Genomic DNA, 11,950 nt, shown 5'->3' on the forward strand with positions numbered 1-11,950 from the left:
CATGCATAATATATGAGCTCTTTTGACAGATCCAAACGTCATAGTACAATCACCTATTAAACATTTACAATTGTTTTCATAATTGATGAGATGGTGGTGAAGTGGGTCACGTTCAGGGAGATTCATTATGGAGGTATTGCATTGGGACCATTCCTTTAACATTATCCAGTTGTTTACCAAGGAAAACACATTCATCAGCTATTGATTCAGCCTTTTAGGCTCCAGACTTTTTTATTGTTCAATCTATAATCATTACATCATATGAAATGCTAAACTGATTTGTTTTTGTGAAGTTTTTTGTTGCTTTTGTTTCTTTTGCAGGAAACTATACAAGCGTTATGCTTTTCTGCGCTGTGACGATGAGAAAGAGCAGTTCCTGTACCACCTCCTGTCCTTCAACGCTGTGGACTACTTCTGTTTCACTAATGTCTTCACCACCATCAGTGAGTGCCAGCAAATACCATACAACCTGGCCACGACACTGAACACCATGTAACCAGAAGCTGGGTAGACTTCATTCAATTAGAGTAATAGATTCATTAGACTTCATTCCTGGCTAAACCGTTTTCCTGGATTTGAGATGCTTGCTGAGAAATATACTGAAGACAGAGGTAGCTCTTCTTGTGACCAGACTGTACTTGACTGAGTGATTTCAGGTTTCCCTCTCTTCTCTGTCCCACAGTGATCCCATACCATGTGCTGGTGATTCCCAGTAAGAAACTAGGAGGCTCCATGTTCACAGCCAACCCCTGGGTGTGTGTGTCTGGGGAGCTGGCTGAGACCGGGGTGCTCCAGGTCCCCAAGCACACTCAGGAGATCACCTTTGAGGTTGGTGCTCCCCTCAAGATTTAATATTCTTGGTATTGATAATAATATCAAGATATATTCACCTTAACATGACCTTTGCCCTTTGCCTTCTCTCTCTGTCACAGTGCCAGAACCTGGGCAAGCTGACCACAGTGCAGATGGGCCATGATAACTCAGGCCTTTACGCCAAGTGGCTTGTGGAGTATGTTATGGTCCGGAATGAGATCACAGGGCATGCTTACAAGTGAGTGAAAGATTTGGTAGCAGCTGCCTTATGCTAGAGATTTCAGTGGCATCTACTCACAAGAAAGACCCTGTTGAAGCTTTGGCTAACTGTTATATTGTACTGTGTGTGTGTGTGTGTGTGTGTGTGTGTGTGTGTGTGTGTGTGTGTGTGTGTGTGTGTGTGTGTGTGTGTGTGTGTGTGTGTGTGTGTGTAGGTTCCCGTGTGGCCGGTGGCTGGGGAAGGGGGTGGACGATGGCAGTCTGGAGAGGGTCCTGGTGGGAGAGCTAGTGACACCAAACTCAGAGAACGAGGACAGAATGTGTCGTACGCCCCCCATGCAGCAGTCCCCTGGGATGATGAGGAGGTTCGTCACCATCTCACCAAACAGCAAACCAAGTGAGTGACCATTCAAATACACTGCAAAAATAGACAATAATAACCAAAAATCTTCAACAAGGGACTGCACACACCGAACCGAATGCCGTTTGTCTGCAGTTCTTTCACCGTGGTGTGTTTTAGGGACCAGCACTCGGTTTTGCGAATTACGGCCGGCACACTGTTCAGAGGTACTCTCGGCCGGCAACGCTACCGGTGTGTCCGTGCCTTTAGATCACTTTTGAGGGTCTTGTGTCTGCTGGCATGGACAGATATTGACTGACTCTTTCCCATTATCCAGAGTTGAACACTGGTCAGATCCAAGAGGGAGTGGGAGAAGCCATCAATGGGATAGTGAAGCACTTCCACAAGCCAGAGAAGGAGGTGAGAGACACAACCCCCCGCCACATTGTCTATTATTAATCACAGTGAAGGAGACAGTGGGTCCTCTGTCTGTACACTGTCTGTACACTGTCTGTACACTGTCTGTACACTGCAGGCAACACTGATCATAGTCTCACTCACATGTGTTCCGAATGAACCGTTTCATATGGCCACAACTGATGTGTTGGACCAGGGTGCTTTGAAAAGAGACAATATCAGTCACAAACTTTCCCTGTCTGTTTTTCTATAGAGGGGCAGTCTGACCCTTCTGCTGTGTGGGGAGTATGGTCTAGTCTGGGCTTTAGAGCAGGTGTTCCAGCATGGCTTCAAATCCCCACGCCTCTTTAAGAATGTCTTCATCTGGGACCTCTTAGGTAAAGCCTCCAATACACAACCATTACACCTGAATATATACAGTATCTTCCGTGCCATGCTAATGGATGAGGTTGTTCTTATCGATGTCTTTTGTCTGTGATTTCTCCTTATAGAAAAGTCACAAGTGTACTTTGAGAGTGCTGAGCAGAGGGAGGTGACTCCAGATGAGAACTGGCAAACCAGAGTACGCCACTTCTGCCGCTTCATGCGGGCCATCAACAGCACATCTAGGAACATAGGCAAGGATGGGAAGTTCCAGATGCTGGTGTGTCTGGGTGCCAGGTAATATCTCCTCTGTAGCCTCACAAACACACACAGAACAACAGCTATCATCAGGTACATTTTAATGGGGAATTCATTGTACAGCACTAAATGTCCTGGTCAAAAGGGCAATTAGATTGTTTGAGATGTTTTACAAGACATCTTCAATTCAACTGAAAGAGAGGTGTTTTCATTATCTCTCTAATAGCAGCACAGCATTTATCAATGCGATAACAGAGTGGGCAGCTTCGTCCTTTTCTGTAGCGCTAGCGTGATCCCTCCCTCCGCCTCCTGCTTCAGTTATTCTCCCTCACACTGTGTGTCTGCCTATCCTGTTGGGCATTGTATGAGTGTGTGTGTATTTGTGGGAGGTTGTATACATAGAAATACAATTCTTTTTATGGTTGTATAGTCCCACCTTAAGCTTCCACACACTAGTTCAAAATGTACAGTATATATCCTGCTAGTTGGATATTGATTAAGGCAGCCCCCCGCACCTCTCTGATTCAGAGGGGTTGGGTTAAATGCGAAAGACACATTTCAGTTGAATGCATTCAGTTGTACAACTGACTAGGTATCCCCTTTCCTTTTCCTTCGTTATGACAACTTAGTCTTCCTCTTGCTCTCTCTCAACCCTTTGTGGCAGAACAGGGCTCAAATGCACCTGCCACTTCAATGAAATACCTTCTCTTTGTTCTTTGTCAGAAATATTTTTAAGTGGCACATAACGAGACCAGACATGCCTAAATGCAACGTAAATAATACCTCAGTCATAACCAAGCTTGAGCCCTTCCTATCCTGTCTTTTAGCAGGTATGAGGATTTACTAAAAAAGTTCCCTGAAGTCAGTCTGTTAAACTTCCTGTTTCTCTCTGCTCTTCCTAGGGACCATTTGTTACACCACTGGATCGCTCTCCTCGCAGACTGTCCAATCACGGTGCAAATGTACGAGGACACAGCACTGATAAAGGACCGCTCATTGGTAAATTCTCTGATCAGAGTGCTACAGACTTTGCAGGAATTCAACATTACCCTAGAAGCTTCACTTGTCAAAGGGATCGGTATCTAGGCCGTCCTTCGTTTGCACCAATTGGACCTGACTAAGGAAGACTGTTAGGGACCACTAAAGAACAATTAAACATTTTTATGCGGAAAGAGACTTGAACAATTAAGGCACGATTTCTGGCTTATATTAAAGCTACTGTTACATTTGCCATATATTAAATGCAATGAGCCTTTCAAAATGTGTTGTTATTTCTATCCTCAACAATGTTGCTGTTAGACGTTAAGAATATGTTTTCTATTACGATCCATGATTTTCACATTGTTGAAGAAGATAACCCACCTGTTCTATACTGCTTTATTGAAAGCTAAATATTTTCATTGTTATTGTGAACTGCTGACAATGGCTATATTCTAAAAAGGAAAACAAGGAACAAAAATTGTTAATATATTTTCGGAGAAGAACAGTATTATTTTGATATGTCTGTCAAGTTGCTTGCTCTGTTCTAATTCTAACTGTCATAATGCAGAGCTTGAAGCAAATGATGTAGAAGTATGCTTTATAAGTATGAATATGACATGGTATAGATGTTTGTGAAGGATGGAAAACTGATTCACCTACATCAATATGACAGTGTGTAAGTTTGGATCAATCCCCCTGGAAGTACCGTAGTATGCAACTCTTCTATATGGAATAACTTGGCCTAAGAAGAGGCTCCTGGCTCCCCCCGTGAATAAGATAATGTATCGTATGCTAGTGATGCACAGTATGTATTCAGTTGGAGAAGTATCAGTATACGGCCATGTCAATGCTTCACACTTGACACAGAACTCTTCAACAGTACAGTACTCATCATAACCATGACTTGGAAAGTGAGTCATTTATAAAATGACAGCCTTCATGTAAATACCTGTAACCAGTGCATCCTTCTTTCCAACAACTTCTCATTATTCCTCACCTATTCTGCCCATTCCTGGCAGGTTTACAACATCATGTCTGTTCAGTAGGGAAAATTGTATGAGCTTATTGCCAGTTAAATTCATAATGAGTGGTACATATGGTTGCTATAAAAGGCCAGATTCAAAATAGAGCAAACAATTCTCCTCTGAACTGTTGGCGTTTCTGCTATGCAATATAATCCACATCACACAAAAAAATCAACCCAAGATCTAGATGAGAATCATTGGACCTCGTCCATTTTTCTTACTGTGCAGCATATGATGATGAATAACAACAGCAGTTTGATAGAAGTAGGTGTGAAGGATGTATTTCCTGTGCCAACGTCTGGATTGTGTTGGTTGTACTATTCCATGTACAATCGACATGAGCATCTTGGGAGATATATTTTAGTTTTTCAATACTGATGTACATTTATTGACATAGCCGTATAATGTAGTGTTTACTAAGTGAGGAAATGTGTACAGTGTAAAAAATATATAAAGAATAAAATTACAGAAATGCATTAATATGGATATGTTTATTATATTTGTATTATAGGATTATAACTGACTGGAACACTATAAATTGCTATATGGTTATTGATGGTATTGAAAGTACACTATAAATTGCTATATGGTTATTGATGGTATTGAAAACGCCCCCATATATTTCCCATATGTACTTTAGAGCAAAAAGAATAGCATTTGACCTATCAGAGAAATCAAACACTGATAACAAATGCTGGTTTTAAAATGTAAACAAACTCATTCGCGCCATTTCAGATACCTGTTTTTTTTCTTGTCCATTCATACGTTGCTGATACGATGCTTGCTGGGACATGTAGTCTCGTGAGGTGTTACTACATAGGATTAGGCGGAAAGCATTTCCATACTCACTACTACTCCCAGAATCCAATATTATTAAATACCATGCATAGTGTGCTCCCATTGGTTGAATGTGTGTTCAAACGGACATGTTACACTCCTAATATGGTGTTTCTACGATGGGACGCTTTATTTTCATGTTTTTTTATGCTAATTACATTCTAAAACCCAGCTGTATGCAGCAGTAGTAGTAAGGCATGCGCAGTGTGTAAAAAGACAACGGCGAAGATTCAAAGTTTTTGTTCGGTAAGTCCACTGTTATTTACCTTTTACATTATTTGCATTTAGAAATTAACGTAAATGCTAATGTTTTACATATATTACATTTAATTTCAGTCTGTCGCGTGCGAACTATATCAGCAAGGGGGTCATTGTAACAATGGGAGAGCATGGATGTGGAGCGTGGCGTGGTAGCTAGCTAACGTTAGCAGGCTAGCTAACAACAATAGTCAGATTGCTATTTGGCGCTCTCAGTGGGCGAACGTTTGAATTTAAAGGGAAGGAAACGATATAAATTATTGTGCGTGTTAAATATTACAACAATTTAATTTAAAATTATAAAACAAGCCAGTGTCGCTCAATTCACTTTTTTGTGCCGCATTTTTTTTATGACTTCGGCTGCTTTTTGTTTCTTCACTGAAAGGAGTTCTCCTTCCCCGCTTTTTGTTTCGGATTCCCAAGTAACGTTAACTGAGAATCACTTTCCCGACGGGAACATATCAGTTTTAAACACAGATAAACGATCAACATTGCAATAAGAAAAGCATAGTTACTTTTCATTACCAGCGACCCACTGTTCTAATTTGTCGATTATTTGTAGTAGCCATGTTTGCTAACGATGGCGTCATTACATTACTAGCGGGGGTTGCCAGATGCTGCCATTCTATTTTGGTGGATTGCTTGCAAACAACAATCATACAATGACAGTTTTGGCAATGTACCCTTGGTGTATTGTAATCTACTAAAGGGAATAGCTAGTTTGCAATAGTTGGCTAGATTTAGTTGGGTGAGTCTGTGCTCAAAAACCCATTCAACCAATTTCATCCTTTGCCAAAGGCTTTGGTTCCTGTCCCGCGAGCTTTGGTTAAAAATAGTCTACTCCAGTCAAGAAACAAAAAAGGAGATGGGAGTCGCAGCCTATAACGTTACTTGTGTATGCATAATAACCGGGATGTCTAGCTAGATATAACACCGGTGGCTAAGTGATTGCCATTAGTCGGTATAATAGCTTGCAGGATTGATAAAAGGTGTATCTAATTGCACAGAAGGAATGTTTTTTGTGTGTGCTGAGTATCGTTTTTTTTGTGTAGTTAAAATCGTCAATTAATATGAGAACGCTTGTCTCAGCGTGAAGTTATGACATCATAGATAGCTGAAATTGTAGAATAAGGCTTCTAAATGGAAATAACCCAATGTTTTGACCACATGTGGTGACCCGCCCCTTTCCACCAGGGGAAAGCATTACAGCAGTAACGTAACAGTGCTATTACTATTCTGCATTAAATGGATGCCATCCTTTTGTAATCTATTTGTTCTTTCTCTGTAGGTTTCCCATTGATCATCATGTTTGGTTTTCACAAGTCGAAAATATATCGCAGCCATGAAGGATGTTGCATTTGCAAGACCAAGTCCTCCAGTTCACGCTTTACTGACAGCAGCAGATATGAAGAAACCTTCAGGCTATGTTTTGGGTAAGCATTAAGTCTATGGACATGATAACATTGCATTAATCAAATACTTCCTTTTTCGGGACGATTAAACACACTTTTATTTCTGTATTGTATATTGTAATTCATGTTAATGCTGAGTTTGCACCAGTTTTCCCCCCGGTGATTGTATGCAATAAAAGGTCAAACGAGTGATGGTCACCAGATTGAATTAGGAAGATGGCGTACCTTTATTATTAGGATGGCGTACCTTATTTTTTTTGCTGTCTGAAGAACAGTGATGTTAACTTTGCACTGGTTCAGAATATGATTTAATATAGAAGTGTTTCCTCTGGAAAAATGTGTAGAAGTGGGGGGAAAAGGTCACGGAGTGGGGGGGAGCTCAGTTCTGGCGACTTTTTAAAAGGACATTCTACTCCAAAATGAATTAAAATAAGTATGCTGACACCATCTAAAATAGAATTTCCACCTCCAAAAATTAGCCCAATAACACATTGGTAAAATTATTTCAACATATTGGGCCATGTACAGTATATAGACTATTCATGGTCCATATTATCACATGCATATTATCAGGTATGCTATTAGCAATAAAAAGTATCACTTTTAGCCCAACTAATGCAGCAAAGTGCAAATAAATAGGCTGAAGCATGGGGTTGCCTATCTGCATTTACCCTATTGGGCTAATCATTAGCCAGATCTCAAATGTGATCTTATAACTAGTTATTATCATATTGATTAATTTTATGTCCCAAAAAACGTGCATAAACACTGAATATAATGTAGGCCTACCTGTTAGGGTAACTTAGGGTAACTCGCCACCCGGGGTAAAAAGCCCCCTGCCTGTACTTCTCACAGAAACCACTTCATGACACAATTTCCCCCCCAACACTTTCCCTGGTTTCAACTTCTCTTGCTCAACAAAAAATATAATCTGTCTCATCACAATTTAAGGCATCCCAAATTATTTTAAGGTAGCGAGGCGTTGTACCCCAAGTCACCCTACAATTGACCGGTGTTACATTTAGCCCCACTCTCCCCTATGCATTCACTGCAAATTGCAGAGCATAATGTGCTTAACCATGCTTCAGCTAAAAAATGGGGCAGTTCACGCATATTTAGGAGTTGAGAAATAAATAAAGTAGCAATGGAAAGTTGGAATTCCCCTCTTTTTAACAAAAGCCATTAAAACTGCTGTTTTTGCAATTGCAAGAATTGTGGTGCATTGACTGCTTGTCAGAATGCATGTTTCCCTCCCTATGGCACTTATAGCATGAATGCGCCACTAGAGGAATATTTATCTAGCATAGAACACAACAAGACGACTAGGTAAATAGATAAACTATTCTATTATGGGGTTGTTCGATTTTTCTATTAATTACTTGTTTTGTTTGCAGAGGAAAAGTACATGTGGAATGTTCTAGCATCTTCAAAATGCGCCTCAGTAGAAATATTTTGTCATGTTCCATATTTTTTGGGTTGCGTGGCGGCTATGATTTTGCCGTGGTGCAGCACCACAGCAAAATGAGTGCAGCAGAAACACTGATATATAAGTTAATCTTCTGTCACTGTCTGTTATGTAAAGACGTTTACTGATTTCCTTGAGGTGTTGTTGTTTTATCATGTGCTTATGTGTGTTTTCATTTCCTTGATTATTTATCAAGGTTGTCAGAGGATCGTGTGGGAGACATCTGCAATGCCTGTGTGCTGTTAGTAAAAAGATGGAAAAAACTGCCAAAAGGCTCTAAGAAGAACTGGAACCATGTATGCACCATATTTTATTTTATTTTAGTTCAATGAGGATTCACTGTGATTGTTCATGTAATTGATGCTATGTGGAAGTTGAGTGATTGACATGTATTATATGACATTAGGTTGTGGATGCAAGAGCTGGGCCTGGCTTCAAGCTAACCAAACCCAAGAAGATGAAGAACAGTGATGGGAAGAAGAAAAGCAAGCTGAAGAGGCTTCACAAATTCAAAAGACAAAGTAGGTCACTTGTCTTGTTAAATCAACCAAATTATAGCATATAATAGCACACCTTCAACATTTTTTAACCATAGAGTTTTACTGCATAAGTCTTTGTTTCACTTTAGTCATTAGCCCCTTGGGCGGGTACTGTTGCCATGATGTTGCCTCTAAAACATTTACCATGAGAGAATGCCACCAAAATGTTCCTGTTTGTCCTTTCAGACTCTGATGCCCACAGCACGACCTCAAGCATGTCTCCATCCCAGTCCCCCAGTTACGAGTCAGATGACGGCTCAGACGTGGAGTCCAAACAGAGGCGCCCCACTCCTTCTGTCTTTTCCTTCCTGGACCGTTCTTACTGGAAAAGGTATGTCAATGAAGTATATGAAATTGAAGTCTGTCTGGAAAATCTAAATTTATTTATTTTAGTACTGTAATTTATCTGGGACAATTCTGCAAAAAAATTGTTTGCTTTTTGGACAAACTATTGAATGGATACTTCATCATCTTCCCTGTAGGCAAAAGGTGTGCTGTGGGATTGTCTACAAAGGGCGTTTTGGTGAGGTGATGATTGACCCACGTCTCTTCAAGCCATGCTGCAGCTCTAAGAAGCAGGAGACGTTGGTTCCCCTTCCTGCCATTCACCCACCGCCTCTCCCGCTACCGGAGGCCCTGAAAGAGGACTGGTGATGGCTCTTGAGCACCCCCTTGGGGTGTCAATGGCACCCTACAAGTTGTCTCCAGTGGCAGACTACCCCCAAAATCATTCCCTATTAGTTCACTGTGCATTTAGACGGCTAAATGATTTTCCTATTTTTGCTTTGTTGTGTTTATTTTTTTATTTTATTATATAGAATTAATGTTCATATTTTTTTACAGAAAACTAAAAAGAACCAAAAAAATTGTTTTGATAAAGGCATTAGTTGTACTATTTATAGGATGAGGAGGCAGAATTCTATTTGGCCTTGAAGGGCACACTATCCAGGTCTGATTTAATTTGGTTTGCAACGTTTAAAGCTTATTTTCTGTGTTACGGTTACCAGCATTTGTATATATTATGTTCATTTTGCCAGCATCAAGTCTGTTCTTTTTTAATTCTTTTTTTACAGCTGTCTAATTGGCAATGAAGTGTTCATGTGCTGGTATGCAAGACTCCGCCAGCTAGATTTCTAAAACCAGCTTATTTGCATTGATGGAATGGACATTTTAAGTGTTTTCTTATACTTGTGTTCCCCTGACACTCAAGCAGAGGTATTAGATTTATAGCATCTTAATATATAAAGGGCTATGGGCTATGAGAGTTAGGGGTCTTCAGTGAGTTTATACAGTATGAATGGCCTTTTAAATGTATACATGCATGCGTTGTCTCACTCTTTCCCACACATTCATGGTTTGGCAAGCACTGAGTAGGATTGTACATTGTCAGATTTGTAAACACTCCGTATCATGAGCTTATCAATTGCTTTTCCAGCAATTTCATGCAAGTGAATCACATTAGATTGAGTTAACCCAAGCATGCAGAACTCATCTTTGCCTTGGAATGAAAACCAGCAATTATTTATTTGTCATTTGTATAGTCTTCCATGAAATGAAAATGCACATTTTATAACCATATGTTGAAGTGTTCTTGTATATACACTTGTGAGTGTTTTGTCCTTTTGGCCATGAGAACCATTTTAAATTACAGGTTTGACAACTCTTTTTAAACCACTAAGTGTGTACAGATACGAAAATATTTAGATTGAGGCATTATTTTATGGCATCACTTGCATTCATTGGCCAATAAGTGGCTAGCCTAATCCCCAAGTTTGTTACAAGACTTCAGGAGGGTTGTGTTGGGTAAGGCACAATGCAGCAAAGATTTTGCAACCGAATAAGAAAATTAGCTTTCTGTTATTGGAAAACTTCTGGCAGTAACTGTTTTGTGCCTGCTGAATACCACCCATATCTTTGTCCTCGGAGATGAGTTGAAGGCCACAGGATGAAGGCAAAAGCAATACTTACACTATTCATGTTCTGTGTTTGTTGGCATCTTGATATTCTGTTATTGAACGTGTATTTTATGTTTTTTGTTTTGTTTTGTTCATCTACAGAAAGCAAATCAAAGCTGAGACTATGCAGACATTTTGAATGTGAGAAATGACCTAAATGTTAAAGGAGCAATGTTTGTAAGTCCATCTCCGCCTCTTATGTTATTACCAAATTGTTTTTCAGTGGTTTGTTTAAAAGCTATATTTAATATTTTTCATAATCATAATGGAACTTTGCCTCAAGGGACAACATAAGTTTCTGGTTAGTGGTCGGGTCAAACCAATAAGATGTGTACCTCTGTTAAATAATGCTCAGATTGCACCGTTTTGCAGTAAGTGGCAATAATTATTATCAGTTTGTTGTCAGACATGCAGACAGGTAGTCTGAGTGCCAGTCTGTTTGTTCCATCATGCCAACTTCTTGTTACTCATTGTCATGCCAATGAGTTTGCAAGAGTAGAAACAGATCTGGCACCTGGCTAGTAGACAGGGTATCCTGTTGTGCAATGTTATTTATTTGCTGTAACTGAACTTCCATCACAGCAGAATGGTTTGTGTCAATATACTGTATGACCTTGGTTTTCAAAACACTTACTTTTGTGTTGCAGGTTAGTTGAGTATTGAAAATATTTATGTGATTCTTAAATAATGTCATTAAAAGGAGAGATGCTGCTTCCTTTTATCAAGATGGAAATTCTAAACTGTTTTTTAATATAGGGAAATGCATTTTTATTGGCGTTTGCATGGTACATTTGATCATATGAGGTGTGCCTTATATAAGAATGAACGTTCCTTTTACATTATGAAATTCAATCTGTCATGTCATTTAATATTTATTTATTTCAAATCCATTTGTAAAACTGATGCTGTTAATTGAACTGTTAGGACCTTCAAGTCATTTTCATTTTGTGCACTTTTGATTTTTTTCTTTTCTATATTATTTTGTATCTCAACAACTACGTTAGTTCTGTCTTGTAATAAAACACAAAATATAATTTTTGCACCTGCGTGATCTCATTTCAACCGCTG

The 11,950-nt window shown here is 39.6% G+C and overlaps 2 protein-coding genes across 2 annotated transcripts in view; both read left to right on the forward strand.

Moving 5' to 3' along the window:
* LOC121556201 (DENN domain-containing protein 5A) overlaps positions 1 to 4,896 on the forward strand; it is a 47,865-nt gene extending 42,969 nt beyond the window's left edge. The window contains 8 exon segments of the mRNA XM_045217121.1: positions 322 to 443; positions 683 to 828; positions 933 to 1,051; positions 1,248 to 1,429; positions 1,710 to 1,792; positions 2,043 to 2,166; positions 2,281 to 2,449; positions 3,313 to 4,896. Coding sequence (XP_045073056.1) covers positions 322 to 443; positions 683 to 828; positions 933 to 1,051; positions 1,248 to 1,429; positions 1,710 to 1,792; positions 2,043 to 2,166; positions 2,281 to 2,449; positions 3,313 to 3,496 — 1,129 coding nt within the window. The 3' untranslated portion in view covers positions 3,497 to 4,896.
* Positions 4,897 to 5,395: 499 nt separating this feature from the next.
* LOC121556181 (SIN3-HDAC complex-associated factor) lies at positions 5,396 to 11,119 on the forward strand. Its single transcript, XM_041870081.2, has 6 exons — positions 5,396 to 5,499; positions 6,800 to 6,944; positions 8,585 to 8,684; positions 8,795 to 8,909; positions 9,114 to 9,258; positions 9,410 to 11,119. The coding sequence occupies exons 2-6, from the start codon at positions 6,817 to 6,819 to the stop codon at positions 9,579 to 9,581; spliced, it is 660 nt and encodes a 219-aa protein (XP_041726015.2). The 5' UTR covers positions 5,396 to 5,499; positions 6,800 to 6,816; the 3' UTR covers positions 9,582 to 11,119.
* The last annotated feature ends 831 nt before the right edge of the window (positions 11,120 to 11,950 follow it).

The sequence above is a fragment of the Coregonus clupeaformis genome, unplaced genomic scaffold (genome assembly GCF_020615455.1).
Source record: "Coregonus clupeaformis isolate EN_2021a unplaced genomic scaffold, ASM2061545v1 scaf0923, whole genome shotgun sequence".
Taxonomy (NCBI): Eukaryota; Metazoa; Chordata; class Actinopteri; order Salmoniformes; family Salmonidae; genus Coregonus; species Coregonus clupeaformis.

Excerpts from the sequence above, each read along its gene's own strand:
- LOC121556181 (XM_041870081.2), top strand. The coding sequence starts at position 6,817 with ATGTTTGGTTTTCACAAGTCGAAAATATATCGCAGCCATGAAGGATGT. Across the intron at positions 6,945-8,584 it reads ACCTTCAGGCTATGTTTTGG|GTTGTCAGAGGATCGTGTGG; the intron begins GTAAGCATTAAG and ends TTATTTATCAAG. Across the intron at positions 8,910-9,113 it reads TCACAAATTCAAAAGACAAA|ACTCTGATGCCCACAGCACG; the intron begins GTAGGTCACTTG and ends TTGTCCTTTCAG.